Source organism: Loxodonta africana, chromosome 1 (assembly GCF_030014295.1).
Source record: "Loxodonta africana isolate mLoxAfr1 chromosome 1, mLoxAfr1.hap2, whole genome shotgun sequence".
NCBI classification, from domain to species: domain Eukaryota; kingdom Metazoa; phylum Chordata; class Mammalia; order Proboscidea; family Elephantidae; genus Loxodonta; species Loxodonta africana.
Genome location: NC_087342.1, coordinates 19,309,702 through 19,337,058, shown reverse-complemented (window position 1 = coordinate 19,337,058; position 27,357 = coordinate 19,309,702). Strand labels below are relative to the sequence as shown.

General features: G+C 37.2%; 1 protein-coding gene and 1 non-coding gene across 2 annotated transcripts in view; both read right to left on the bottom strand.

The window, feature by feature from the left end:
• Positions 1-2,131: 2,131 nt before the first annotated feature.
• PPP1R2 (protein phosphatase 1 regulatory inhibitor subunit 2) overlaps positions 2,132-27,357 on the bottom strand; it is a 28,118-nt gene continuing 2,892 nt past the window's right edge. Inside the window, exons 2-6 of the mRNA XM_003412928.4 lie at positions 16,096-16,203; positions 13,756-13,833; positions 13,184-13,278; positions 5,241-5,414; positions 2,132-2,807 (exon numbers count right to left, since the gene is read on the bottom strand). Of these exons, the coding sequence (XP_003412976.1) occupies positions 2,770-2,807; positions 5,241-5,414; positions 13,184-13,278; positions 13,756-13,833; positions 16,096-16,203 (493 nt within the window). The 3' untranslated portion in view covers positions 2,132-2,769. The remainder of the gene's footprint in view (positions 2,808-5,240; positions 5,415-13,183; positions 13,279-13,755; positions 13,834-16,095; positions 16,204-27,357) is intronic.
• Positions 12,265-12,389, bottom strand: LOC111751469 (U6atac minor spliceosomal RNA). The gene has a single exon (XR_002786587.1). It is a non-coding gene; the product is annotated as a U6atac minor spliceosomal RNA (small nuclear RNA).

Genomic DNA, 27,357 nt, shown 5'->3' with positions numbered 1-27,357 from the left:
TCTTAGAAAATAGGGACAAAGAGCGTGAAACTGTTCGTTCTGGATTTCCATCCTGTCATTTACCATCTATGAAACACTGACACCAAGTAACCTGGCCAAGGGCATTTCCTCACTGAAAAGGTGCTAGTGATACCTACTTTGCATAGTTGTTTTGAGGATGAGATATAAGGAAACTAGCACAATGCTGGGCAAGAATAAATAACAGGTTCTTAACAAATGGTACCCAGAAACCCAGTGCCGTTGAGTTGATTCAGGTATTGTTATTATTCCCACTACAACTAAGCAAAGAAACCACTCTGCCACAATGTAGTCTGAGATCCACTCCTGGTATCCAGAACACCTGGCCAAAGGAATATAGCTGGGCAGCAAGAAAACACAATCTACACACAAGCAATTTCACAGTATTGTGTTTTATTATTTAAAGGGAAAAAAATCTAAGTAAAACAAAAGTCTAGGGAAAATTGCACTTCACTTTAATCGTCAACTTAAAAGTTGTTTATACTTAAATGGATATTAAAGAGCCACCCCTGCTGAATTTCAAGACTGAAAAATGAATAAACAGGCAAGATGACATCAAAAGACTTAAGCAGAGAAGGTGATACTGGTAAAAGTTGGAAGTAAAATCTACTTTGGCTAGAACTGAATAGTTACAGGTAACTTTCTGCAAAGGAAAACCTAATTTGGATCATAAAGGCGCATTTTCTGCACAGTCCAATCCCATGTCAACCAGGCAGTGTGATGACTTGAAAACATTTTTACTTGATTCCATTTGACTGATTACCTACAGTCCAACAGAGCGTGCTATTCGGTGTATCTCACTCCTCTAGATAACATCTACTTTCTGAAGCCAGGGACGAGAGTTTCCTTGTGATTGAACTTTCAAGAAATAGTTTATAGAAAACACAAGAATCGGTTGTTTAAGGGTCTTACCTTTTCCTCACTGTAAAGCAGCTATTTCTACAAATAAAGAGAATCTGTATACTTTCTAAGACCTCAAAACGGGAAAACCAAAAACACAGAGGTCTGTGAGCACATGCACATGTAGGCAGGTACACAGGCTTTATTTCCAGATCTTCCATGAGGGGCTCCACAGATAACACCCTAAGTTCAGAAAGCAGAGATCAGCACTGTTGCCTTTACAAATCAGCGGTTTACTAGCTAGTATGTTTTAGTTAAAATACTGCACCTGTAGTTCAGAGGTACTTTGGAGCCCATTAAAAAAAAAAAAAAGACATTCAAAATAATAAGCACATTTTTCTAATAGCAAAAAATTCCCCCACTTTTTATTTATTTTGACATACTGCTATTTTTATAAACTTGCAAGTGGAAGATAAGCTGCTCAGTAAAAGCCATTTCATATATATAATATACATAATTTAAAAAGTCTGTTCATATAGTGGATTCTTTTGGTACAAATAAAAATTAAAATACAAATAACTGACTGGAAATAAAACCATCACCAAACCAAGATACACAGGAACTGCACTTGATTTCAGGAAAAAATTCAAATAATTCTTAATGTGTTAAAAGAATAAAGTTCATTTGTTACAGCATACCTTATCATATTCCCTTAAGGCAGGGACTATTCAAAGTTTTTCTATCAAGACATGTTCTAGCTTGCTTCCGTGTACATTCAGGAACTATAATCATAGCACCGGGTACACACAATTCTCTCATCATGCAAAAACCTCAGTTGTTTTCTAAGATCTAGTTACGTCAAACAATTAACTAATAACAGCAATAAAATTAGCAAGCTGTAAACCAGGGAGGTGTAGACATTCAGCAGCTGAATTGTATTTCTGTCTATAGCACTGCTGCTACTCAATTTATTTTCTCTACATATTAGAACCAATAGGCATTGATGGTCAAAATAAGAATTTCATTGTTGCAGCAAATGACAGAATACATAGGAGAAGAAAGAGTTCCCAATGTACTGACAATCTTTAGGATACTTTATAGAGAATTGTGTGTGTGCGAGGGAATGAGAAACACAGCAAGGAGGTAAAGAAGGTACATGAAGGGAATACTGTGACAGCTATTTTAGAATTATATTTGTTTTTTAAAGAAAAAAAAAAACCCAATGGATCTGAAATCTGCCCAACTAGTATACAAACAACAGAGCAGACTTACGTGCAAGTTTCACCCAATAATTTATTTGTGGAAAAAAAGCTAGTTTTGATGAGAAAAGGTTCAATCCTTTCTTTGTAAACACAAAGAAACTCAAGAATTTTAAAGGTAGTAGGCCAAGAAAATGCAACAGTAACTTAGAATCTTTTTCAATTAAACAGACAAATCAAGTTGAAGACAAGTGTTAAAATACTTTTCAGCCTGAATACTGGCCTATACAATCTGTTATTTCAATTGGCTTTTGATTAAAAACAAAAAAACCAAAAAACCTTTTTATAAGAGAACCACATCTAGAAGAAAATAAATTAGTTCCCCTCCCCATCAAAAGATAGTTTAACCTCTAAAGCATAAAAAGCTATATAATATACAAATTAACCAGTGTTCTTATAAAAGTAATGTCGTTTTGGGCTAATGACATTATGCTTTTTTTGTGGTGAAGTACTAGGCACAAGAATATATGTAGCAATTAGGCATTTTCAGTCTAATCAGTCTCTAAGGTTACCATTTAATTCTTGGCAATATATTATAACTGGTATACATTTCAGTACTTAAGTCATGAATTGTAGAGAACAAGAAGCAGTGTATTATAGTAACAGCGTTTGTATCTGACAACTGCGGTGCTGAACAAATCCCTTCTATGAACTATGATTTGTTCTGCTGCTGGTCACTCGTAGTAGACCCTGCAAAGACAAAATAAAGTCAATGTAATCTACTTGCTGTGCATTGCCAACTTTGGAACTACCTGAGCTAAAGTTCCCTACCGTTGGCATGAATGATAAAGATTTAAAATGCAAACAAGGTTATACTTCACATATGCTAACATGAAAGAACTGTACAGCTCCTAAGTATCCTAAAGTGCAGAACAGAAGGAGCCCCTTGGTGCCGGAAGAAACAGGTTCCAGACTGAACCTGTCTGTGAATAAATCATAGGCAGACAGCTAAGATTTTATTACAAGTAAAATGTACCAAGCAATAAAAACCAGATTTACATTTATTATCTCAAAACTCTATCTCTTCCGAGTCCAAGCATGCCACTCTCCTTTTTATAAAAATAGGAATAAGGAGGTAGGGATGGGGAGAGGGAGGAGAACTTTAATGCTCAAAAAGTAACGGGTTCCTCAAATTCTCATGGAAAGACCAGGCTTAATGGTCTGACTGAGACTAGAAGGACCCTGGAGGTCACGGTCCCCAGACCGTCTGTTAGCCCAAGACAGGAACCATTCCCAAGCCAGCTCTTCAGAAAGGGATTGGACTGGACTATAGTATAGAAAATGACACTGGTGAGGAGTGAGCTTCTTGGAACAAGTAGACACATGAGAACATGTGGGCAGCTCCTGTCTGGAGGGGAGATGAAGGGGTCAGAAGCTGGCCGAATGGACATGAAAATAGAGAGTGGAGGGAAGGAGTGTGCTGTCTTATTAGGGGGAGAGCAACTAGGAGTTATAGCAAGGTGTACATAAATTTTTGTATGAGAAACTGACTTGATTTGTAAACTTTCACTTAAAGCACAATCAAAATTTAAAAAAAGAAACTAAAATTTGGTAACAGTAAAAAAAAAAAAGGTAATGGGTTCCTGGAGATTTCAAGAGTGGTAAGATAAAAGTCCCAAAAGGGAAGGAGGGTTGGGAAGGCTCTGACTTCCCTAAGACTCTTTAGTCTTCCCTATCCTTGTGGACTTCATGATGTTAAAGAGGATATAGCCTACATAAGGAGTGTTTTATCTCCAATGAAAAAAATCAAGCATGAAGCTAATGAAAATTTTAAACATCTGTTACACTTAAAACAAATGAAAAAATATATTTTATATACAAAATCCGTGAAATATAATATTTTATAAGCAAAGATGGGTAAAAGCCCAGAGTTGTTGTTCAAAAGCCATGGCTCTTAAAAAAAATTAAAGAAATCCCTTTAAATCTCTGGCACAGTGGTGCTAGCACAAATTTCCAGTGGCAAATGAGGGGTACTCCTAGCATTCTGCTACAGTCACTAGGAATGGATACGGAGAAGTCTGAGTAGAATCTGATGAAAAGTTTTAACCAAAGTTAACATTCACTTTGAATGTATAAAGAAGCCACCAAAACATTAGTAAAACGGAAAACAAAGACCCTAGGGCAATTAGGAGATAAGTCAACTAACAAAGAATAAAAGACTTAAAAAGAGGGAGAAAGAAGACATGTAACAACTACTTAAGATGAAGTTTCCCCAAAATATATGGTATATACACTGGAAATGAAAATGGTGCGTGAAACGGTACAAAAGGCTAAAGCATAACATGGAATAAAAAAACCACTGGGACCATGAAATTATAGTGAGACAGTGACTCTTCAGGACCTGTCACAGAATCGCTGAGATTTCATACTGTGTTCACCCAAACAGCGTAATAACTACTTTCCTAAGACTTAATCATCCTAGGCACAACAAATTAAAGAGTTAAGTTATACCTCCACTAAAAAACATCACTTTGCAAGCACAAAGAGTAGGTAATGGGTACAAAAATTTGCATTAGTGGCACGGAAGATTACCCTTCACTGAATACCAGAGTAATAATTCATGAAAAATAAATAAACAAAATCTATTTCCTATGAATCTGATCAAGATTTGCTAGGCTGCAAAGACTATTTAAAAAAAAAAAAGATCAATCAAATAACTTGTTCATCCAACAGTCAAAAGAACCAACACTGGAAAGATACAACATACTTTGTAACTCAAGGGATGTCAAAACAAATCTTTCATATTAAAAATGTTTCTTTTTAAAAAGTTCAAACTTTAATTTAGATTAACAAAATTTAGATTAAATATTATGACAAATAAAATATGACCCTGAACACTCCAAACAAAATATAGACTACATCATCGCCTAAAGCCAAGTAAATCACTAAAATATAGCCATATGATCTAAGACCAACAAATGGTCTTAAATCATCTTTGGGCATAAAAGCTTTATTATTTGGAAACTGGCTACAAGGGCTGAAATTTTAGAAACTTTTGGCACAGTCAAAAAATGAATCACAGCAAAATCTTCTGAAGTCCTTCACAAGTTTAAAGCAAAACAGTATATTATTTCAGGCACAAAGGATTACAAAAGTCTTAGTGATATTTTCAAAACATCTAACCTTGATTTGATTCTTCCATATTCATCCTTTCTCCATCCGTAGCCTCCAGCATCTCTTCATCTTCATCATCCTCATCATCATGTAGGTCCTTTGAAATTAATTGTCTAGCTAATTTAATATTCAGTCCTTCGTTGTAGTGAAGCTTCCTTTTCATTTCAAACTGTCGCTTTTTTTCTATGAGACAGAGTAATAGCAGGCTTAGGAAGTCTTTAGCTCAAGAAGTGGCAAACTAAACTATACCCCAAGCCTGTTTTGTAAATACAGTTTTATTAGAACATAGTCATGCTCATTCATTTTTGTAATGTCTAACACTGCTTTCATGCTCAATAGCAAAGTTGAGTAATTTTAAGAGACTGCATGGCAGGCAAAACCCAAAATATTTACTATCTGACCCTTTACAGGAAAAGTCTGCCAACACCTGCTTGAGATGGTTCAAACACATATCTATGAAAGAACAGGAATAAGATAGAGACAGTAGAAATTATATTCGTGAGGAATATTTAAAGATATGGAAAAATTATCCAGAAAAGGCTGAATAGGAAAAAAGTAAGCTATAATAACATATATACGATTATGTATAAGCTCTGAAAGGAGCTGTGGTGGTGTAATGGTTAAGCACTTGGGTGTTAACTGAAAGGTGAGGGTTTGAATCTACCCAGAGGCTCCATGGGAGAATGACCTGCTCCAGTAAAGATGAGGAAACAATGGGGTAGTTCTGCTGTCACACTGGGTTGCTATGAGTCAGAATCAACTAGATGGCACACAGAAACAACAGAATCCCTGTGCCCATGTGCGTACACACACACCACACAAACACATATACACAAAAAATAAGACAATTAATGGCAGTTAATTCTGGGCCAAGGAACTATGGGATACTTCTCATTTTTCCCAGTTTTCTACTTCTTTATTTTAAAAATTCCTTTAAAAAAATCCTTATTATCCATTAAGAAACCACCACAATTTAAAAAACACTGCCAGCTAAAAACATAACCTCAGGATTTCCAGAATTTTTAGGAGCTAAAAATTCCCAGAGTAATTTTAAGAAAAACCTGTAATAAAGGAATGGCGAAGGGATTCTAGATTATTATTTCATTTATAGTCTTCACCACAGAAACATAAAGCTGGCAGAAATTCCACAAACTGACCACGTATTATTAGTAAACATCACTTTAAAGAGCAACTGTTTAAGAAATAATTACACAATCTTTCAATTTCTAAAAAAAAAAAAAAAGAGGGTCCACATAAAATTGTCAACTGTTTATTTTCTCAATTAAAAGCATTAAAATGCATTCACCATTGTTTATTAAAGTATTCATAAAATATTTTAATGCCAAGAAAGCATAGACATCTCTCAACATAAACATCAACCCTTTGAATTTATTTTTAGAAAAACTCAGTACACTGTCACTTCATTTTGATACACACTAATTAGCATCAAGATTTCACTTTGTAAGTGAGCAGATTTTTTTTTCAAGACTAAAGGTTATTCAGAGTACTTTCTCAATGTCTTCTAATTCCCTCTAAGCTTTTTTTTTTTTTTTTTTATCATCATCTACACTTCTATTTTAAAAACAGGTATTTACAGTTCATGTCACTAGCAATCCCTTTTCAGCCTCTCTTTGAGTTGGGAGAGAAGGAAAGTTCTGAGTCATCCATATCATCTTCCCATAAACATTTGCCTCACATGACCAAGATCTGGTCCAGCATCTCTCCTCTTCTCTACTTATAAATTACTCTGGTGATTTGTTTTGCTCTTTGAGGGTACCTTATTGTGGAGGAAAGTAAGAGAAAAAACAATAAAAAGGCCAAACCCTCATGACTAAATTTTTTGTGATGCCATTCGGGTAGTCAGATGATGTAAAAGCAATATTACAAAAATGACAAAAATAATGGTTCTAATTGCTTCCAATACCACTGATAAATTTAATAAAAAGGTACTTTTACTCATTGGAAACCCTGGTGGCATAGTGGTTAAGTGCTACGGCTGCTTACCAAAGGGTCGGCAGTTCGAATCCACCAGGCACTCCTTGGAAACTCTACGGGAGCAGTTCTACTCTGTCCTATAGGGTTGCTATGAGACGGAATCAACTCAATGGCTGCGAGTTTTACTCATTACAAAGTAACACATGTTCATAGAAGAAACTAAAAACCAAAAACCAACAACATAAAAACTTCTAATTTCTTTACTCAAAAATCACCATTAACAGTACTTTATGACTTGGCTTTTTTCCAAAAATATGTTTTATAAAAATTAACCATATATGGCTAGAGAGACTATTTTTTTCACTTGATACACAGTTGCCACAACCATGCATCCCAACTTACCCAGTGTTGTTTCAGTTTACGCCTATTATCTGATGTAACCATTAATAGCAACGCTTTAACTCTTAAAAGTGTCCCAGTTTAGACAATCACATATCTGGACGGTGAGGTGCAGAAAGCAATTTGGCCTTTGTTCTCAGTTCCTGAGAGCAGGACCACACTGAGGCTAATGAGTGGGGGCTGTCCAGACCAAGAGGGATTACTGGGGGGCTCAATGTTGACTAGCCTCAGGAGGCGTGATACAGTCTATCATGGCCACAAGGGGAGGCTGATAAAAGCCCTGAACCCTAAGGCTCAGATGAGCTTCCTAGCTGGCAAGAGTTTCCTGGTTGGTGAGAACATCTACTCTCGGGAGGGTAACGTGTTCCTTGGGACATAGAAGCTCCATGTTGGGAAGCTTCCCAGACCTCACCCTATGTGTCTTTTCATTTGTAATCTTTTTGGTTGCAGTAAATTTGTAGTTTTAAGTATGGTATACTCTCTGTGTGAACCCAAAGGGCCAGTAGGAGTCAGCAAGTCAGGAAGTGAGTGTGTCATGTGGACTCTCAAGCTTGTGGCTGGCATCCTGAGGGGGGTAGTAGGAAAACAGCCCAGAATCTGGTCAGCAGGTCAGAAGGTTGGGGTGTCCTATGGACTCCTCAAACCTGTGGCTGACATCTACCTATTTGGTAGTATGAAGGACTGTGTCCTTTTAACTTGTTAGTTCTGACCCAGCTCACGGTGGCTATATGCAGTGCAGTGAATTTCATTTATATGGCGTTTTTAGCCATGGTCTTGTAACTCCCATTATGTAAATAAGGTGAAATTCTTGTAGGGATTGGACAGTGACTATGCAAATAAGGTGTCTGTGGCCTACTGAGGGGATTGGTCAGTTTTGCTATCCTGCTAAGCTTAAAAGAGCCAATCCCATGGTGGTTGAGGGGGGACCTCATGATCATGAAGAAGAGCCAGGAGTGGAGCACGTCCCTTGGATCCAGGATCCCTGTGCTAAGAACCTCCTATGCTCAGGAGAGACAGTGCTGTAATAGCGGAAACAGACAGCATGGGACAGCACGAGATGGTGCAAGATGGCACGAGTGGCGAGAACCAGGACACTGGCAAGAGATAGCTGTGGTGGGCTTCTCAGTCCACAGAGAAAGGTAGCTGCAGTAGACTCACCAATGCAGAGAGTGAGAGAACTGAGTGCCTGCAGGCAGGATGCTTCCTGGGCACTTATTGGTGGAGCTAAAGAGCTGTAACACTTGCCTGAGCGGGGCAGACGCTGAGAGTGAGGGCCGCCAGCAGACACACCTGAAAGCAAGGCCTGCCTGCCTGTGGGCACAGCAAGAAGCTGAGAGGCTGAAAGCTGTTCTGACTGACAAACTCTATCCTGTCTCCTGAGTCATTCCTGTTGCTTCCAAATTGATCTTGATCCTGAATTGTAGCCTGTTACTTCCCTAATAAACCCCATAATTATGAGTATGGTCTGTGAGTTCTGTTTGGCCATTGCAACGAATTATCGAACCCAGCAGAGAAGGAGAATACCAAGGGAAGAACGGCTAGTGTCAGAATTTGTAAAAAGATTAGAAAGTGGAGGTATGTCTGATCTCTACTTCACAGGAATCAGCTTTGAGCTGATGGTGATTCTCATCTCCCACCCCCTAAAGTTTGGCGAGGTCTGACACAACATTTCATTAGGGTTGGAAAGAGAGTACTGCTTGGGCAGCTGGCGATGAGGATAAAGAAGTAGGACTGGATCAATCTCCACATTCTGGGGTTTGGATTCATACGCTGATCCTTACACACAATTAGAGATGAAGGTGGGGTTTGTCCCTTACTTAATACATGCCACATAGAAAATATTCTCCCATATGCAAAACAGATTTATATCATTTTAAAAGTTATACAGTATTGGTTAAAACTTAATCCCCTATTCTTTGTCAAAGATTTCTAATTTCCCCTTTTTTGTTTTCCATGTTTCCATAATGTAATATACATACATTCCTGTGTATTTCTTCTATTATTTTTCAATATAAACTAATGTTTTTCATACTATGCATGATGACTCTTCAGTGGGGTACAGGCAGTATTAAAAGAAAGAAAGAAAGAAAACAGAATAAACTGGAATGTATCACATATAGTGGAGCTCTGGCGGCACAGTCTGGCTGCTAGCCAAAAGGTCAGTAGTTCGAATTCACCAGTCACTCCTTGAAAACTCTATGGGCCAGTTCTACTCTGTCCTATAGGGTCGCTGAGAGTCAGAATTGACTCGACATCTATGAGTTTGCGTTTGCTTATCACACAGTAAAGGTGAGTATTGTTTTGTGAAATTTTATTTTTCTAATTGTATGTGTACGTGTATACTGAGTAGGATTTGCTTAAGGATTTGAAAAACACTGGACTAAACCCTGGGAAATGGAATTGCTAGATCAAAGGTGTATACTTCCCTTTAAAGCTTTTGGTGTACACTGTTACAGTGCCCTCCAGAAAGGCCAAAGCATTTTACGTGACCCACCAACAGTGTAAGTAACCTACTTCCCTACATCTACATCAAACGAGAAATTACCAGTCTTTTTAATTTTTATTGATCTGAAAGAAAAGAAAGGTACCAGATGCTATTTTAACTTGCAGTTTCTTATTCCCAGGGTTGATACTAAAAGTATTTCTCTTTTGTGAGTTATATTTCCACAGTCTAGGAAAGTTATTTCTTTCCAGTTCTAAGAAATATTCAACTTGGTTTTGCTTATTATATAGTTTTGGAACAGTTAAAATTTATTATAAAATTTAAAAATACTTAATATATTCATTTCATCGTAAGCTGCTAATATAAGCGGTCTCAACTGCCTTTGAATACTTATATTAACTTTATCTATAATCTTTGTTTGGCAGAACAACATAATGCACAGAGTACGAGAAGATTTAAGTTTTGGACCCAGCTTTAATAATTGCCAATCACGCGTGTGAACTCAGTAAGCGAATCATCCTCTCTGTACTTCCTTTTTCTCTTTTGTAAAATAATATAACAGGGAATCTCCTGATTATTTTAAATTATTGAAAGTTAGTATTTACTGAGCACTTACCATACGCCAGGATCAGTGTGAAGTGCTTTAAAATGCTTTATCTCACTTAGCTCTAAAGCAAACATTCTTATAGCTAAAAATCCAGAAATGAAGAAACTGAGGGTCAAAGAAATTGAGCAAATTAGCTAAGTGGCATACCTGGAACACAAATTTAGGTCTGACTCAACAGCCAATATTAATTGTTATAAGACAAAAGATAGCTTTTTTTATGTAGGAGTGCCAGGTCACAACTGTACCTTTCAAAATTATAAAAAAAAAACCCATCCAAACCCGTTGCCATCGAGTAGATTCCGACTTATAACTACCCTATAGGACAGAGTAGAACTGCCCCATAGGGTTTCCAAAGAGCACCTGGTGGATTCGAACTGCCAACCTTAACCACTACTCCACTAGGGTTTCCCCAAAATTATCATACATTCATAAAATAACCCATCAGTGCCTACTACGTGCCAGGCACATTCTCATGGAGATAACTTCTCTCCTGAAGTTTACATTCTAACGGTGAAAATCAACAATTTAACAAATAAATAAAACACATTTTCATAAATGCTCTGAAGAAAACAAAACAAGGTAACGGGACAGTGAATGACCAAAGGTGAAGTGTTTCTTTAGATAAGGAAGAAAAGGTTACCACTTAAGCTGAAATTTTAATACTGTTTTCCATTATACAGCTAAAACTCACTATATTAAAAATAGTGTAAAAACATAAAACTTTATGATTTTGTCAAATATATGTACTTTCAACACTCAAATGATTTTATACAACGTCTGGCTATAACTGACTAGGCACATGTTAATGAGCTTATTTTGTAAATGGGTTGATTTGCTAAGAATTTCTACCAACAATAAACAACAACAAATACCTATAGAAGTCAGTAACTCTGTCAGTGGGAATTAGAGGCATCGGACTAGACACATAGCTCCCCCTACTGGTTGAGTCATGGAACCACAATTTGAGGAAAAATTATCTCCTAATGAAAACCAACAGATAAAAAGGGTTTTAGGTTAATAAATTCCCTGATCTCAATAATGCATGCTTTTAGACAGTAATGAGGAAAAAACCTCCAGAAACAATTTCTATTTGGAACGTCTTTCAAGAACTTGTTGAGGTATTTTTTGGGAAAAAAGATAGGTAGTCACTGAGGGTAGAAGTAATATAACACAACTTAAACATTTGCTATGTGTAAAATTTCTCTCCTATGACAATCAGGCTCATAATGTCATTTTTGTTGTACAGGTTATAATACGAAGATTATAGGAAAAAACAGTGAATCATACTTCAGCAGCTAAACATGACAAAGATCCTGACAGTTAACTAGCAAATTACTAGCAGTCTTAGTTCTGAAGCTTGTGAACTTCTGAACCATATGGGTAGTCCCCACATTTCAAGGCTTCAAGTGCACTATGGCTGTACTTTTTTCCTTCTTTTTTTTTTAGGTGTGTGTGTTTTCTTGCATCTTTTTTCTTTTCCCTCTACATAGACACGGTTTTTCTTTTTAAAAACAGTTGAAAATAAACTATATAAACAATTTTTAAATCCTTGAGAAGATTTACATTCACATAGTTCAAAAGGAGAAAAAGCAACAAGGTGAAGTATCTTCCCTTCCACCTCTCCACCCACAGGTAACCACTGTGTATGTAAAACCAGAGAAACCATGACGTGGGTAACAATGCCTAACCGTGTGTATACGTGCTATACAGGCTATGAGACCCTCTTCCATTCCTATTAGAGAGAGGGCTATCTTTCTCTCCTTCCCTATGACACTCCTGCTCTTTTCATTCAATGGGCCCTAATAAAGACCTTCACTCTACGTCTATCAAATGGTTCACTTGATAAGTTTCACCATTGTTCCAAATAGTGCAAAAGCACAAGCAATTGGGAAATTACTTCTTATACCTACTTAAAGATCATCCGAACACTCAATGGCTCTCAAAACCAGGGCAGACTATCTAATAAGCAAGATAAGCACAGGCTTACTTGTGCTTACTAATCTGTAGTGAACAATTTCACATGAGTTTCATCACGCTGCCTCCAAATTATTAAATAAGCATAAGTAAGCCCATGCTTACCTTACTTACTGGGTCATCCACCCGTTAGGGACTGAACATGTGAAAAGAAGCTTTGATTCTGTAGGAAGTTACTGTGGGGCTGGGAGAGAGACAGATGCCAGCCACACCTAGAAGCAGAATCTTTCATGTGGTGAAAAAAAAGTGCAATTGTTCACTACAGATTAGTAAGTAAGCACAAGTACGCTGGTGCTTACCTTGCTTATTGAATAATCGTCCCTGATCTGCTCTGTACTAGGCACTAAAAAGTGCCAATGAAGGAGCATTTATAACTCCTTTAAGGATGGTAATATTTACCCAAATTCTTAAAACCAGGGGGAAAAACCATTATACAACAAACAAAATCTGAATTATAAAAATACTGCTCCCCATTCTCCCCCCAACCCTTGCACTTCCCCAAAAGGCCAACCATTTGCCAACCTTCCAAAGAAGGGGTTTCTCTTGGCAAAAATGATCAGGGTAATGATGAAAGCCCTGAAGGAAACAAACTACCTCGTTCTTCAGGCGAGAGGTCATCCTCCTCTTCCCCGCTGCTTTCTTGTTCCTGAATCCGGTATTTTGGCTCCGAGCCTTCAACAGCAGCTAATCTACAGAAGAGTCATTTACACAGAAGTCAACGTTGTGGTACATTAGTAAAGCAGCATATTCAACCACTGAGTCTCATAAAAGCATCTGAAGATCATTACTAACGCTAGCTGTGACCTAATGAGGAAAATGAAAAGCAAGAGGGTGGAAATGATGCTAGAAATCAACAACTAGCAAAGGAAGATAACGTTTGTTTTATCAATTTACTTATTTTCTCACTTCCATCTTTAAAACCCAGGTGGCAGGATATTAAAAACCCACAGGGAAGTGACACACCTTGGTATCTCAGGTTAAAGTACTCTAACCTTCCTGCCACCTGCGTACCTTGACTTTAATGAATAAGATGATAAAGTTGGTATAAAAATCCAGATAAGCTTAGCATGTTTCTTATTGCACAAGTAAAGCAAAGTAAAATATCTTTAAGTGTGAACGATTAAAAACAGCGCAAGTGAAAAGGCTTTACAGTCCTCAGTACTTACTTCTTAGCTAAGACATCAGGATTCATGGCTTCAGTGGCTTCGGAGTCACTCAACGCATCTTCATCATCACCGATCATACTAGGATGACAAGCATATTATCATTAATGATACCCGAAACACAATTTTGCCACCAGAAAAACAAGACAGAGAAATATCACTCTACTGCCGTAGTTAAAATACAAACATTTTTATAGCTCTGTTGTCATCTTTGAAGTTTAATGTGTTTCTCTTCAATGCAAATATTCAAAAGCATAGCACCAATCAAGAAAACCATCTAACTGATAACCATAAAATTACTGGAAACCTGAATCATCTAAAAAAAAAAAAATACTACCAAGCTTAAAGTATTCCACCTCATGGAAGGGAACAAATAATTTAAAAAAAGAAAAAAACGAACAAAGACAAAGCACACAACCCTGTCTGGTTTTAGAATATTTGTATATCAGCCTGAAGGCAGAGAAAAATTGTCTATCAGACATAGGACTAGATAAAATAACAAAAATTAGATCCTAAATATGTAATTCAGGAAATTTAAAAGCTTTTTAGCTTTCCAAGTCTATCCACTAATGAAAATCTTGCTCCCCACCTCACTGCAAAAATGGACATTCTCAAGCCACTGAAAGGTACACAAAAAGCAGAACTCAGGTATATATTTAAAAAACTACTGATGTAGAACTTCCTTGGTTAATTAGGGAAATAAATTAAGTGCACTAGTTTAGATGATGGTCTTTTTCCCAAGGCAAGTTGAAGCAAACTCATTTACATTATTGGATTGAATTAAATCGAGTAGGTAATATAAACAATGTGTCAAGTTGCAAATTGTTCTATAGAAAATACTAGGTTATAAAATTTACAGATGAACTGTGTGTGTCTGTGTGTATATCTATACAAGCAATGACTTTATACTAAAAGTTGAGTTTTTTGGGTAGTGTAACATGATCTTTATATTAAAAACATCATCTTCTATTACATAAAAAAAAAAAAAAAAAAAGCCAGAAAAGGAACTAATAAAAATCAAGTCCTGAATTGATAAAAGCTGGGCAGATATATTTGCGCATACATGCAAGCACTAGCCTCAATTACTTAAAGATCAAATCACTTTTCAGCAACTCTCAGAGGAAGGATCTAGGTAAAGTGAAGGGAAAAAAAAAAGCACTATCAAATTATCTACCATCCAAATTTATTATATTTTAAATATCAACACTCTAAAAATAATGGCTACTTTTTTTTTTTTTTTTTTTAGATTCTTCTAGAATAATTATCCCCAATCAACACAAATAAATAAGTGATGGCTACTACATCTATTGCAAAGGAAGAAAGTCCTGATTTGGCTTATGATACAATAAAAGTTTTAAAATATGTTTTAAAGTACCTGCCTGTACTTAGGGGAAAAATAAAGATATAATTTTTTTTTTTTTTTAAATAAACGATGTGTTTATTTCTTCCCTTGAACTTGACTACTATCCGGCTTTAGTACCTGCACCTATTTCCATTATCTTTCTACCTTTGTCATCGTCTTTAACATCTTCACGTTTATTCTAATTTTTACTGTTTTCGCTATTTCAAGTAATCTCAAGTGAACTTTCAAAGTTTTCTTCCACAGATTTAAAGTATAAAATTTAGCCCTATTTTTAGCAGTAATTACTAGGTTTATTTTGTGTTACTTCAATGACAAAATTAGTTTAGCCCTGGAAATTTTTATTTTCTCCAATACAAGTTAGGGAATAATTTAAATATTTCTACTTATTTAAAATCGCCATTTCTCATAATTTTTGTCATTTTATTTTTGTCTTCATACTGATTACTGTTACACACTATCATCTCACAATCCATTTTAAAAGCTGCCAAAAATCACAATGCAATTACCTGAACTAAACTATTATGTAAATTCAAAAATAAGGACATGAAACAATAGTAATGATCACTTGCCTTCCACTGTGTTAACAAAACACCTGTGCAGTTATCCCTTTCTGCAAATAGATTGCAAAAGCCCCTGATTTCTACCTGGGAAGCAAACAAGCCTAAATCTCATCTTCCTTTCCAGAAACAGATTATTCTAAGGGAGGGGAAACTACTCTCAGTGTCATTAGCAGCTAGGGACCACTGAGGTGCAACAAATAAATGTTCACTGTTGTAATTATAATGCACAAAATGCATTCCATAATTTTAAAATTATACATTATTTATACTGTTATACAAAAATATGTAGTTGGGTTATTAACTACTACTCCAGTACCAAACATAAAATCAAACACAAATTCAAATCAGCTGTTATCCAGAAGCTGAGCTCAAATGTAAAATGAAAACAAGTCAAAAAGTCGAATGTCGACGTAACATTACCTATGGTAAGGAGTGCTAGGTTCATCTATTTTCATTAGACCGTAGTCTTTGTCTGCTGGATGGTATGTTGCCAGGATGTTCATTTCATCCCACTTCTGGGATTTTTTACTAAAATTAAAGAGAGAAAAAAAAAAAATGTCCCCAATGCAGTAAAAGACTACAACTTTGCAAATCTAAAATTTACAAACAACCAAATTCCACATTTCAACTTCTATTTGACTGATAAACATTATTTTTACATACACTTTCTTGGAACAGAAACCAATTCAGAGTTAAAGCCATAAGCAATTATAATAAACTGCCAGTAAATATAGAATATTTACTTCCCACTATTAAAAACACAGTATTTAGAATCTACATCAGGCATTCAAAACACTCTGTCATGCTTAGTCTTCACCTCACCCTACAGAATTAATAACAGCAAAAATGGAAAATTTACACATTGTTGGATCTCAGTAGTTAGGAATTTTTCGTTTGATAACACAACACAGATATTTTCTTGGCCTAATTTCTTCAGGATAACTATGGCAATCAAAAGAATCAGATTATCAAACTTCAAGGAAAACCTCATTTAAATTCAGATCCACTAAATAATTAGGCTGCAAATAAAAGTATAGCTCAGTTTTTTAATCTATAAAGTAAGAGTTGAATTCAGATACATAGGGAGACTTTCTGGGAGACTCAACACTGCTAAAAATCACAATGCACTGATGTGAACTACAGTATTATGCAAGTTCAAAAATACGGACACAAAACAATAATGATCATCTCTCTTCGAGTTAAAAAAAAAAAACAGGCTGTATCTTTGCTGTGTACTTGAAAATAAAACTGCTTTAAAAAGAAAAAATAATGCAGATTTTACACTGTATTCTGCATTTGGTCCAAATTGGTGAGGTTTTACTGTAGATCTTTCCAATTTTCTTATATCTATCGATACCCAGATCCTGAAATGCCCTCGAAGAATGACAGACTCAGTTTTTAATGTCATATTCCCTTCTCCATGCATTCAAAAGGGTTTGATGAGTCACCTTAAACATTACACCTGCCCACTCACAGCAGCGAAACCTGACTTTATGTTCTCCTGCTTTCTACCCTGATGGACCCAGAGAGTGCCCATTGCAGACCAGGCACTTAGCCTTTGTTTTCTCAAGAGGCAAAGGTAGAAGGCTGGCCCTGACAGCCGTTGCACAAGTGACCAAGACTACAACTCTCACTTTTCCCCAAAGTTGCACAGAAGTTGCCTAATGTCTCTTTACCACGAAAACTAAAAATTAAGATGTATGAGTCATTACCTTTAAGGACAGGAACTAGATTTTGTTTTTAAATAACTCAGCATGGAATTCATTTGGATGTCCACTCAATTCACCTGATGTTTCAACTAATCAAATTAAAAAGTCACTGGAGTAAAAAAAAAGGCACTTGATTGACCTAGACTGGGTTTAAATACTTTGCTTTACAATATTGATTTCTTCAGACGCCTAGCTTCTGACTGTGTATCACAGTAATAGTTGGTCTTGTGGAGGGAAAGAAAAGACCTTAATTGAAAGATAGATGCTTAAGGTTCAAGTTCCAGTTATTTTCACTAGTCCTGTGGCTATAACAGCAAAGTCCAACAAACATCCCCTCTTGGTCTGTTTTTATTCTACAGGGAAATTATAATAAAATAGAGTGTTATTAACAGTCCTTATTACCTTATAGGGTTGTTGAGAGAATCAACTGAAATGATGTCCGCGAAACCATATTATAAAAACACCATACAGATACAAGCAGTTTTTGTCATTTAAAAATCTCATTTTTCAGGTTAGAAGTCCTGAAACCAGATTTCAGCACATAGGGAATGGGTTCAGATAAGCCATTCTGAAAAAAGTTTAAATTGCTTTTGTACTGAATTCCTTCTACCTTTGTCCTACAAGACTAGAAACTCAAAGTGCTTTGAAATACTTAAAATCTATCGCAGAATGAGGATTTCTAAAAAGTAATCAGTTTTCTATTTCTGACTAAACATACAGTTTTAGAAACTTCATTTGCTATTAACAGCTCTACTATATACAAATTTCCGTACATTTAGAAGGCAAATGATTACGTCTGCTCATGGTCATATTCTATAAAGGAAACTCTGTGAAGAGATACGTTCCTAAAGATTTAAGAAACTGACAGAAATGATCAAGAAGCTTCCGATCAGCACGATAATGAAAGAAAAGGAAATAAGCCTTAAGAGAAGCAGATTAATTTTGTGAAGAAAGCAATCCAATTAATAAACAAAAGGGGACCCAAGATACCATAATTAAATGTTCCCTCCTTATAAAAAATGCATCAGAAATGATAGCCAGTGTTAAGTCTGGGCCAGGATAGATAAGCATTAGGTAAAAGTTTCACAAAACCTATATTAATAGATAGTCCTATTAAGATTTCTTATTAAAGACATGGTAAAGCTATAAGTCCCCGGGTGGTACCAATGATTAACATACCCAGCTGCTAACCAAAAGGCTGGAGGTTTGAGTCTGCCCAGAACTGCCTCAGAAGAAAGGCCTGGCGATCTACTTCCACCAAAAAACAGCCCCTGAAAACCCTATGGAGCACAATCTGACACACATGAGGCTGCCAAGAGTTGGAATATGGCAACTTTTTTTTTTTTTTAAGAAAATTAGCATATCTCCACTTCGATAAAGTCCAAAGGCAGGGAAAACTAAAGTATTTAGGGATGTGTTCCCTGGTGATTACCATAAAAGTCAAGTTTCTATCAGGAGGAAGGAGAAGACTGCAACTACAAAAGGCAGACACATTTCTGAGGTGACAGAAATAGTTCTCTTTCTTGACCAGGGTAGTGGTTATGTGGGTGTTTGCTTTACAATAATTTCTTAAGCTTTACATTTATATTTAACACACTTTTTTCTGTATGCAAATACAGTACGATGGATCTCTTTTTGTGTGTGCATTACATGAACGCTTACAGAGCAAATCTGTTTCCCACTCGACAGTTTGTACAAAAAGTATTTCGTGATCTTGGTTTCATTCCCCACAATGTGTCAGCACTCTCCCCATTTCTGCCCTGGTTTCCCCATTTCCTTTAGTCCTGATTGTCTACCCCCCTCCCCCCATCTGCCTTCTCATCTTTGCTTTTGGGCAGATATTGCCCTTTTCATCTACAATTGTTTTATGGAATACATTCCTCTTGGGTGTTACTGTTTACTTTGCAGGCTTGTTTATTGTTTGGCTGGGAGGTGGTCTCCAGGAATGGCTTCAGTTCCAGGTCAGAAGGGTGTCTCAGGGCCATAGTCTTGGGGGTTCCTCCAGTCTCGTCAGACCAGTAAATCTGGTCTTTTTTTTGTAATTTGATTTTTTGTTCTCCAATTTTTCCCCTGCTCTGTCTAGGACCCTCTGTTGGAATCCCAGTCACAGCAGTCAACAGTGGATCACTTTTATATGGTCTTTCCAACAGGGCTTTGAATCGGTTCAGTTATGGCCAGACTCAAAGTTTTACAATTTGAGTGATTCACCACGGAACCTAGAATAGGAAAAATTACGGTCGAAGCCCTGGAATGGGAGACTCAGAAGAGGCGTAGTAAGCCCTTTCAGGAGCCTGCTGATTGGATTATTGATAAGACAGTAAAGAGCAACACACATCCAATGCATTGTGGTTGGCTGCCTTCTTTGAGCGGGACACCACCATCTTTAAGCGGGGCAGCGGTGTTTCCAAATGTGCTCAAAATCCGAGGGCAAGAGATTTGGTTGCTATGCAATGTATATGCTGCCCCTGTTTTCTAAGAGGGAGATTAAGTTTCTAGCTGGCCTTCCACCCATAATTTTTCCCATTCAGGGTACCACGGTAAATCACCCAAGTTTAAAAAATTCAGGTCTGTTCCAGTGATACCTCGTTGGCCATGATTGAACAGGGCAGAACCAGTTCAAAGCCTGTTTTCTACCCATGGTCTTGTAACTCCTACCAAAAGATTGGGTGGGACTATGCAAATAAGGTGCTTGTGGCCCACCAAAGGGATCGGACAGTTTGCTAATAATAATACAAATAAGGTACACGGCACCCTTGTGGGGTTAGACCATGCATGTAAGGCATATGGAACCTTAATGAGGGAACTGGTCAGTTTTGCCACCCTGCTAGGCTTAAAATGAGCCATCCCAGAGTGAGAAAGGGGGACCTCACTGCCACCAAGAAGAAGAGATAGGAGCGGATCATGTCCTTTGGACCTGGGGTCCCTGCACTGTGAACCTCCTAAACCCATGAGAGAGACAAGAGGGTGTGTGAGAGAGAGAGAGCTGTAACACTGGAGATGGCGCAAGACGGTGAGAAGTGGTGGCAGAGAACTGTCAGCAGCAAAACCAGGAGACCGATGCAAGACAGAGCAGTGAGCTTCCTGGCCCGTGGAGCAACACAGTTACAGTGGGTGTGCTGACCCATGGAATAAGAAAGCTGAGTGCCTTCAAGCTGAAGTTTACAGGCAGAGTGGAGTGTCCCCTAGACACGGTGGAGCTAAAGGGTTTTGCATCCCTTGCCTGAGCAGGGCAGAGGCTAGGCTTAGAGGGTGAGGGCCAGAAGGAGGCCTATCTGCTGGCGTGGCTGAGAAGAGGCTGTCCTGATTGAAGAACTGTATCCTTAGTCATTCCTAATGCTGAATTGTAACCTGTTACTTCCCCAATAAACCCCATAACTGTAAGTATAGTCTGTGAGTTCTGTGTGGCCATCGCAACAAATTATCAAACCCATCAAAGGAGTAGAGAGTGCCTTGGCAGTAATGGACGGCTGGTGTCATTATAAAAAAATTTTTTTTTTATAATTTTTTTTTTTTTATCAGAGTTGGTTAAAAGGTTGGAGGGTGCAGGTACGTCTGACCTCCACCTCACAGCAATCAGCCTTGGGCTGTTTATGCTGGTAACGATTCTTCTCCCACTTTGTAAAGTTAGACAAGGAGGTCTGAGGCTACCATGTTATTTTTACAGAATATAACATTATAATAAAATAAAATAAACACTCATCAGTGACCTTGCTGGGTACTTCCTAACCTCAAAATAAAACAAAAAAGTTACTTCCTAAATGATGTTAACAATACTGAATTTAAAATGACAATCTATCATCATTACTGCTTACAAAAAAACCCGATGCCGTCAAGTCAATTCTGACTCATAGTGACCCTATATGACAGAGCAGAACTGCCCCGTAGGGTTTCCAAGGAGCAGCTGGTGGATTCAGACTGCTGACCTTTTGGTTAGCAGCCATAGCTCTAGGAGAGAAAAAGAATGAAGGTGGACCTCTGGAGTTTAAAAGGCTGTCTCTTTGGAAGGAACCTAACATCCTGTAACTATTTTGCAAAATAATGACAGAAGAAAAAGAACTATAGAACACAAGAAGAAATGATGTTTTCAAAAAATTGGAAGAATAAATCCAATAATCATAATCCCAGCACCCTAAGCAATTAAAAATTTTCATTTCTGCATATTCTTTCCATTGTATAAAATATATATGAAAATATAACAGCTATCAGCATACTTATTTTATAATAAGCTGCTGTTCTATAGTCGTTTACCTTTAAAAAATTTTTTAATTGTAGTAAAATATATACAGGTAGTCTCCAACTTATGGCAGGGGTCGCATTCTGATGACGCCATTGTAAGTTGTTCTAACGTTAAGTCTTTTTTTTTTTCGTTATTATCCCCTTTTGTTATCAGTACCTTTATAAACCCGGCAGTGTTGTGACCAGTAAGTCACAAAACTGAACATCTGCAAGTGAACATACGAGAACGGTAACACAGCAACATATTACTGATGATAAGATGTACGAAAAAAAGGACAGCCGTGAGTGCCGATTGTCGTAACCTGGAAACGTCTTAAGTCGAGGGCTACCTGAATAAAATTTGCCATTTTAACCATTTTTTAAGTGTGCGATTCAGTGACATTAATTACATTCAGTGCTGTGGATCCATCATCATCGTTTATTTCCGAAACTTTATCATCCCAAACAGAAACTCAGTACTTTTTAAAGTACTAACTTCCCATTCCCACTCTCCCGAGTCCCTGCTAACTGCTAATCTTCTTTGGTCTCTACACATTTGCCTATTCTAGATATTTCATAAAAGTGAGATCATACAATATTTGTCCTTTTGCGCTGACTTATTTCATTCAGCATAATCTTTTCAAAGTTCATCTATGTTGTAGCATGTACCAGAAACTCATTCACTTTATGGCTGAATACTACTTCATCGTATGTTTATACCACACTTTATTCACTCATCTGTTCATGAGCACTTGGGTTGTTTCCACTTTCTGGCTAACACAAATAATGCTGCAATGAACAACGGTGTACAATATCTGTTTAAGTTCCTGCTTTCCATTATTTTAGGCATACAGTGAGGAGTGGAATTGCTAGGTCATATGGTAGTTCTATGTTCAACTTTTTGAGAAACTGACAAAATGTTTTCCACAGTGACTTCACGATTTTACATTCCTATCAGCTAGTCTTTACGTTTTTAATGACTGCATAATATTCGATAATAAACTACTCAATCAATGTTAGCTATTTAGATTGAATCCAAGGTTTTCCTATTCTAAAATAAGGCAGAAATGAACATATTTGTGCATATTCTATTCAATGATATTAAGTTAAAGTTTATAAAGAGCTTCATAATTAACTCATGTTGCCATATAGCTTTTTTCAAAGAGAGGACTATTTGTACTGTCCGGAATAATTACTAATACTTTGCCATGACTGGGAATTTGCATGTGTGTGTGCCTTCCACTTCAACAGGTATGTTGTTGTTGTTAGCTGCCGTTGAGTCAGCCCCCACTCATGGCGGCCCTATGCACAACAAAATTTGGCTGTTGTGACCCAAACGGTTTTTTCATTGGCTGATATTTGGAAATAGATTGCCAGGCCATTCTTCCTAGTCTATCTTAGTCTGAAAGCTCTGCTAAAACCTGTTTAGTATCATAGCAATACACAAGCCTCCACTGACAGATGGATGGTGGCTGTGCTTAAGATGCACTGGCCAGGAATCAAACCAGTATCTTGCATGGAAGGCAAGAACTCTACTGAATCACCACTGCCTTCTCAGCAGGTATAAAATGGTATTAAAATGTGTTTTGCATTTTTTTGCTCATTAATAAATAACATTTAAAAATGCTCGTTATTTTACTTTCCTTGTGTGAATAGATGTCTACATCCTTTGCCCATTTATTGGAAGCCTTCTCTTATAAATTTGTGTGAGTTCTTTACATTTATATAGATAAACCACACTATATAACCCAAATTTTTTCCAGTCTGTTCATTTAATTTACTTTCCATCAACAGAATTAAAAGTTTTGGAGATTTGAAGCCTCACTCCACTTCCTCAACACCATTGAAAGAGAAAAAGAAATTCTAAGAATTATTTGGATTCAAGAAAAATAATACCTTGCAAAAATAATTTAAATAAGGACCTAAAACAGGCTCCAAAGAATGCCAGGAATTCTTAGGTGGGAAATAGCGAAGTAGAAGAAACAGCTGGCAAAGGACACTAGATACAGAAAATTAGCCATCTCTAAAAGTTTTAGTGGAAACCCTGGTGGTATGGTGGTTAAGTGCTACGGCTGCTAACCAAAATGTTGGCACTTCGAATCCACCAGGCACTCCCTGGAAACTCTGTGGGGGCAGTTCTACTCTGTTCTATACAGTTGCTGTGAGTCAGAATCAAATCAACAGCAATGGGTTTTGGGTTTTAAGGTTTCGGTGGAATTAACATTAGTTCTGGAGTAACAAAATCCAAGGAGTGAACTTGAGCTTCAAACCCAATGCCACCTTAAACTTTAAGACCTTCTCTGCGTATCTCCACACAAAAATGGGGGTACTGCCACCTACTTCGTAGATCTGTGGGGGTAAAAGTGCCTGCTGGTTTTGGTTTCCCTTTCCCCTTGGGTGATTGGTTTTCCTACAGCCTAAATCTGGTCCTGAAAAAGTCACTTCTTACTTTCACTTTGCTAGCTCATATGATGCCATTTCAAAAAAAAAAAAAGCCCTACCTTATTGCTTGGCCAAGCTTGGAGTGGGGAGCAGGATTCTGCTTAAAAGTGATAAACTCTAATTGCATATTTTAAGAAATGCTTCTTTAAGTGCGGATTAAAGTTACAGAAGCTGATAGAGAACAAAACTTTTATGTTTGACACCATTACTGAACAATTAAATTAAGACTTAATAAAAGCAACTGCAAGCAAGCAAAAAGTTATTAGAAGATAAACTTTTCATTTTACTCAATAAGCCTTTGATTATATTCCACATCCCTTCATAGGCAGAAGAAGATAAACTTGGAGCATGCTTACATCTTTAATTATACTAAAAGAAATTAATTCAAGCACAATTTTTTTTTTTTAAGCACAAGTTCCCCGCATTGCCTAAGACTTACTAGAGGATTTGAATTGAACAGATTAGTGGACGCCAAAGCATATTGTGTAAAACCACCCATTATGATGTGGGGAATATTAGATTTCTATATTTCTTTTTGTGTTTTTTTAAATGAAGTAATGTTCACTCACATGTAAGTTGACAGTCATATGTGCCATTCATGATTCACTGATTTTTTTTTAATTGTACTTTTAGATGAAGCTTTACAGGGCAAATTAGTTTGTGCCCATTTAGTTTCGTTTTGTGGGCATCTTTTTAATCTTTGGCTGAAGGTTGAGCCTCAGGGGTGGCTTCGGTACTGAGTTAAAAGGGTGTCCACACTCTTGGGGTTTCTCCAGTCTCTGTCAGACCAGTAAGTCTGGTCTTTTCTTGTCAATTAGAATTTTGTTTTACATTTTTCTCCAGCTCTGTCTGGGGGCCCTCTATTGTGATCCCTGTCAGAGCAGTCAGTGGTGGTAGCCAGGCACCATCTATTTGTGCTGGGCTCAGTCTGGTGGCGGCTGTGGTAGTTGTGGTCCATTAGTCCTTTGGACTAATCTTTCCCTTGTGTCTTTGATTTTCTTTATTCTCCCTTGCTCCAGACGGGGTGTGACCCCTGGAATATCTTAGACACCTGTTCACAAGCTTTTAAGGTCCCAGATGCTACTCAGTCAAAGTAGAATGTAGAACATTTTCTTTATAAACTACATTTTGCCAATTGAGCTAGATGTGCCCTGAGACCATGGTCCCCAGCCCTCAGCCCAGTAATTCAGTCCATCAGGGAGTCTGGATGTGTCTACAAAGCTTCCATGACCTTGCCTTGGTCAAGCTGTGCTGACCAGTATTATGCATATTTATTTCTATAAAAATAAAACTGACAAAACCATTAAGAGAAGTAGACAAATCAACAATCACTGTGAAATTTTAACATCTCTCTCAGTAATAGACAGGACAGCTAAAAGAAAATCATTAAGGATATATTACATTTGAACAAACTAAATCTAACTGGACACATATAGAACACTGTACCCAACAACTGCAAAATGTACATTCGTTTCAAGCCCACACATAACTAAGTAGATCATATACTGGCAAATCTCAACAAATTTCAAAGAACTGAAATCACACAGCATGTTCACCAATCCCAGTATGTTTACTGTATGTTAACTATACCTCAATAAAGTTGTTTTTTAAAAAATAAAAAAATAAATAAAACTAACATTTGTGAGTGAGGTACTGGATTTAACACTCATTAACTCATTTAATATTTAAACTAAGGCACAGATATAATATATAATGCACCTAAAGTCACAGAGCTTTGATGGGCAACAGGATCTGAACCCAGACAATCTGGCTCCAGCGCTATTCTCACAAGATAGGCGGTAGGTACACTGTGGCCTCAGCCAGGGGCGGCTCCACAGAGGCAAACACAGCCTGCACCCCACTCCTGATACCTGTGTGTGGGACAGAAGGTGGAGCATGCTGGGAGAGAGCCAGGGTTAAATACCCTGGGAGCAGTCCCGCTTCTCCCTCCATGCACCCCGGATAAGCTGTGCTGCGAGGATGTGCAAGTCCGTGGGGTCATTAATGCACAGAATAATAGGATAGTAGATTTACCACTGTTGTGAATGTTAAATGTCAGATAATGAGATAGTCAATAATTGAAGAGTAGGAACAAGGAACAGGTGTACTCACTAGATAACTGTTACGTTAGACCTTAACGAATTATGAACTATATTCAAGGTATCCTGAAAGAAGAATGAGAATGCCACAATCATGGATGTTGACAGTGTTGTTTTCAAACTAATTGAACAGTGTATTCAGGTTTATCTACATCTAATTACGTGGATTTGCGGATTTTATCTGGGGGTATTTGTGGTTCAGTGGTAGAATTTTTGCCTTCCACGTGGGAGACTCGAATTTGGTTCCTGACCACTGCTCCTCAAGCACAGCCACCACCCATCTGTCAGTGAAGGCTTGCATGTTGCTATGCTGCTGAAAAGGTTTCAGTGGAGCTTTCAGACTAGGAAAAAAGGCCTAGCTATCCACTTCCAAAAGTCAGCCAGTGAAAGCCCTACGGATCACAATGGTCTGATCTGCAACCAATCATCGGGATGGCACAGGACTGGGCAGCACTTCGTTCCGTTGCACATGGGGTCGCCATGAGTCAGGTGCAGACTCGATGGCAGTTAACAACGTAACACTGGAATCTATCTAGTTTTAATTAAACTAACTCTAAAAAAAAGGACAAATGGTACCTGAAGAAACCACTCACTGAAGAAAATACTATCAAGGTAAGTATAAATAGAACAATAAAAAAATAACAGCACTGAAACATCTGATAAAAGGCAAACAAATCAATGATGGTTTGATCAGTTCTGGTAAGAACTTGGTTAAGAAAGGAAATACCGGAAATTGCTCAAGATTTGAAATATGGCTTTACGTGAACTTCACTTTAAGTTTATATTGAGCTTTGAGATACTACAGAAAAACAATAATATACATATATGTATTTTTTATATATATACATATATAGACCAAAAACACATATTTCAAGTATGAGTGAATTTTTTTTCCTACTAAAAAGATGCACAATCAAAAAATTTAGGGACCACTAGAATAGACAACTCAACTTCTGTCCTAAAAAAAAAAAAAAAAAATCCCTTAAAACATCTCTTTTTGTTAAATAACATCCCCTCACAATTGTGGAGGTGCAGAAAAAGAAAACCACCACAGCATTTTACATGACAAAGGCATCAATAAAAGGTAATTTTACTACCCTCCAGTCATTTACACTTCAACATGAGATTCCTGTACCCTGTATTCTGTTCCAACATTTCAAGTCAGACCAATATTATGTTACCTTTACTAGTTTCCAAATTTTAAGTGAATTGTAATT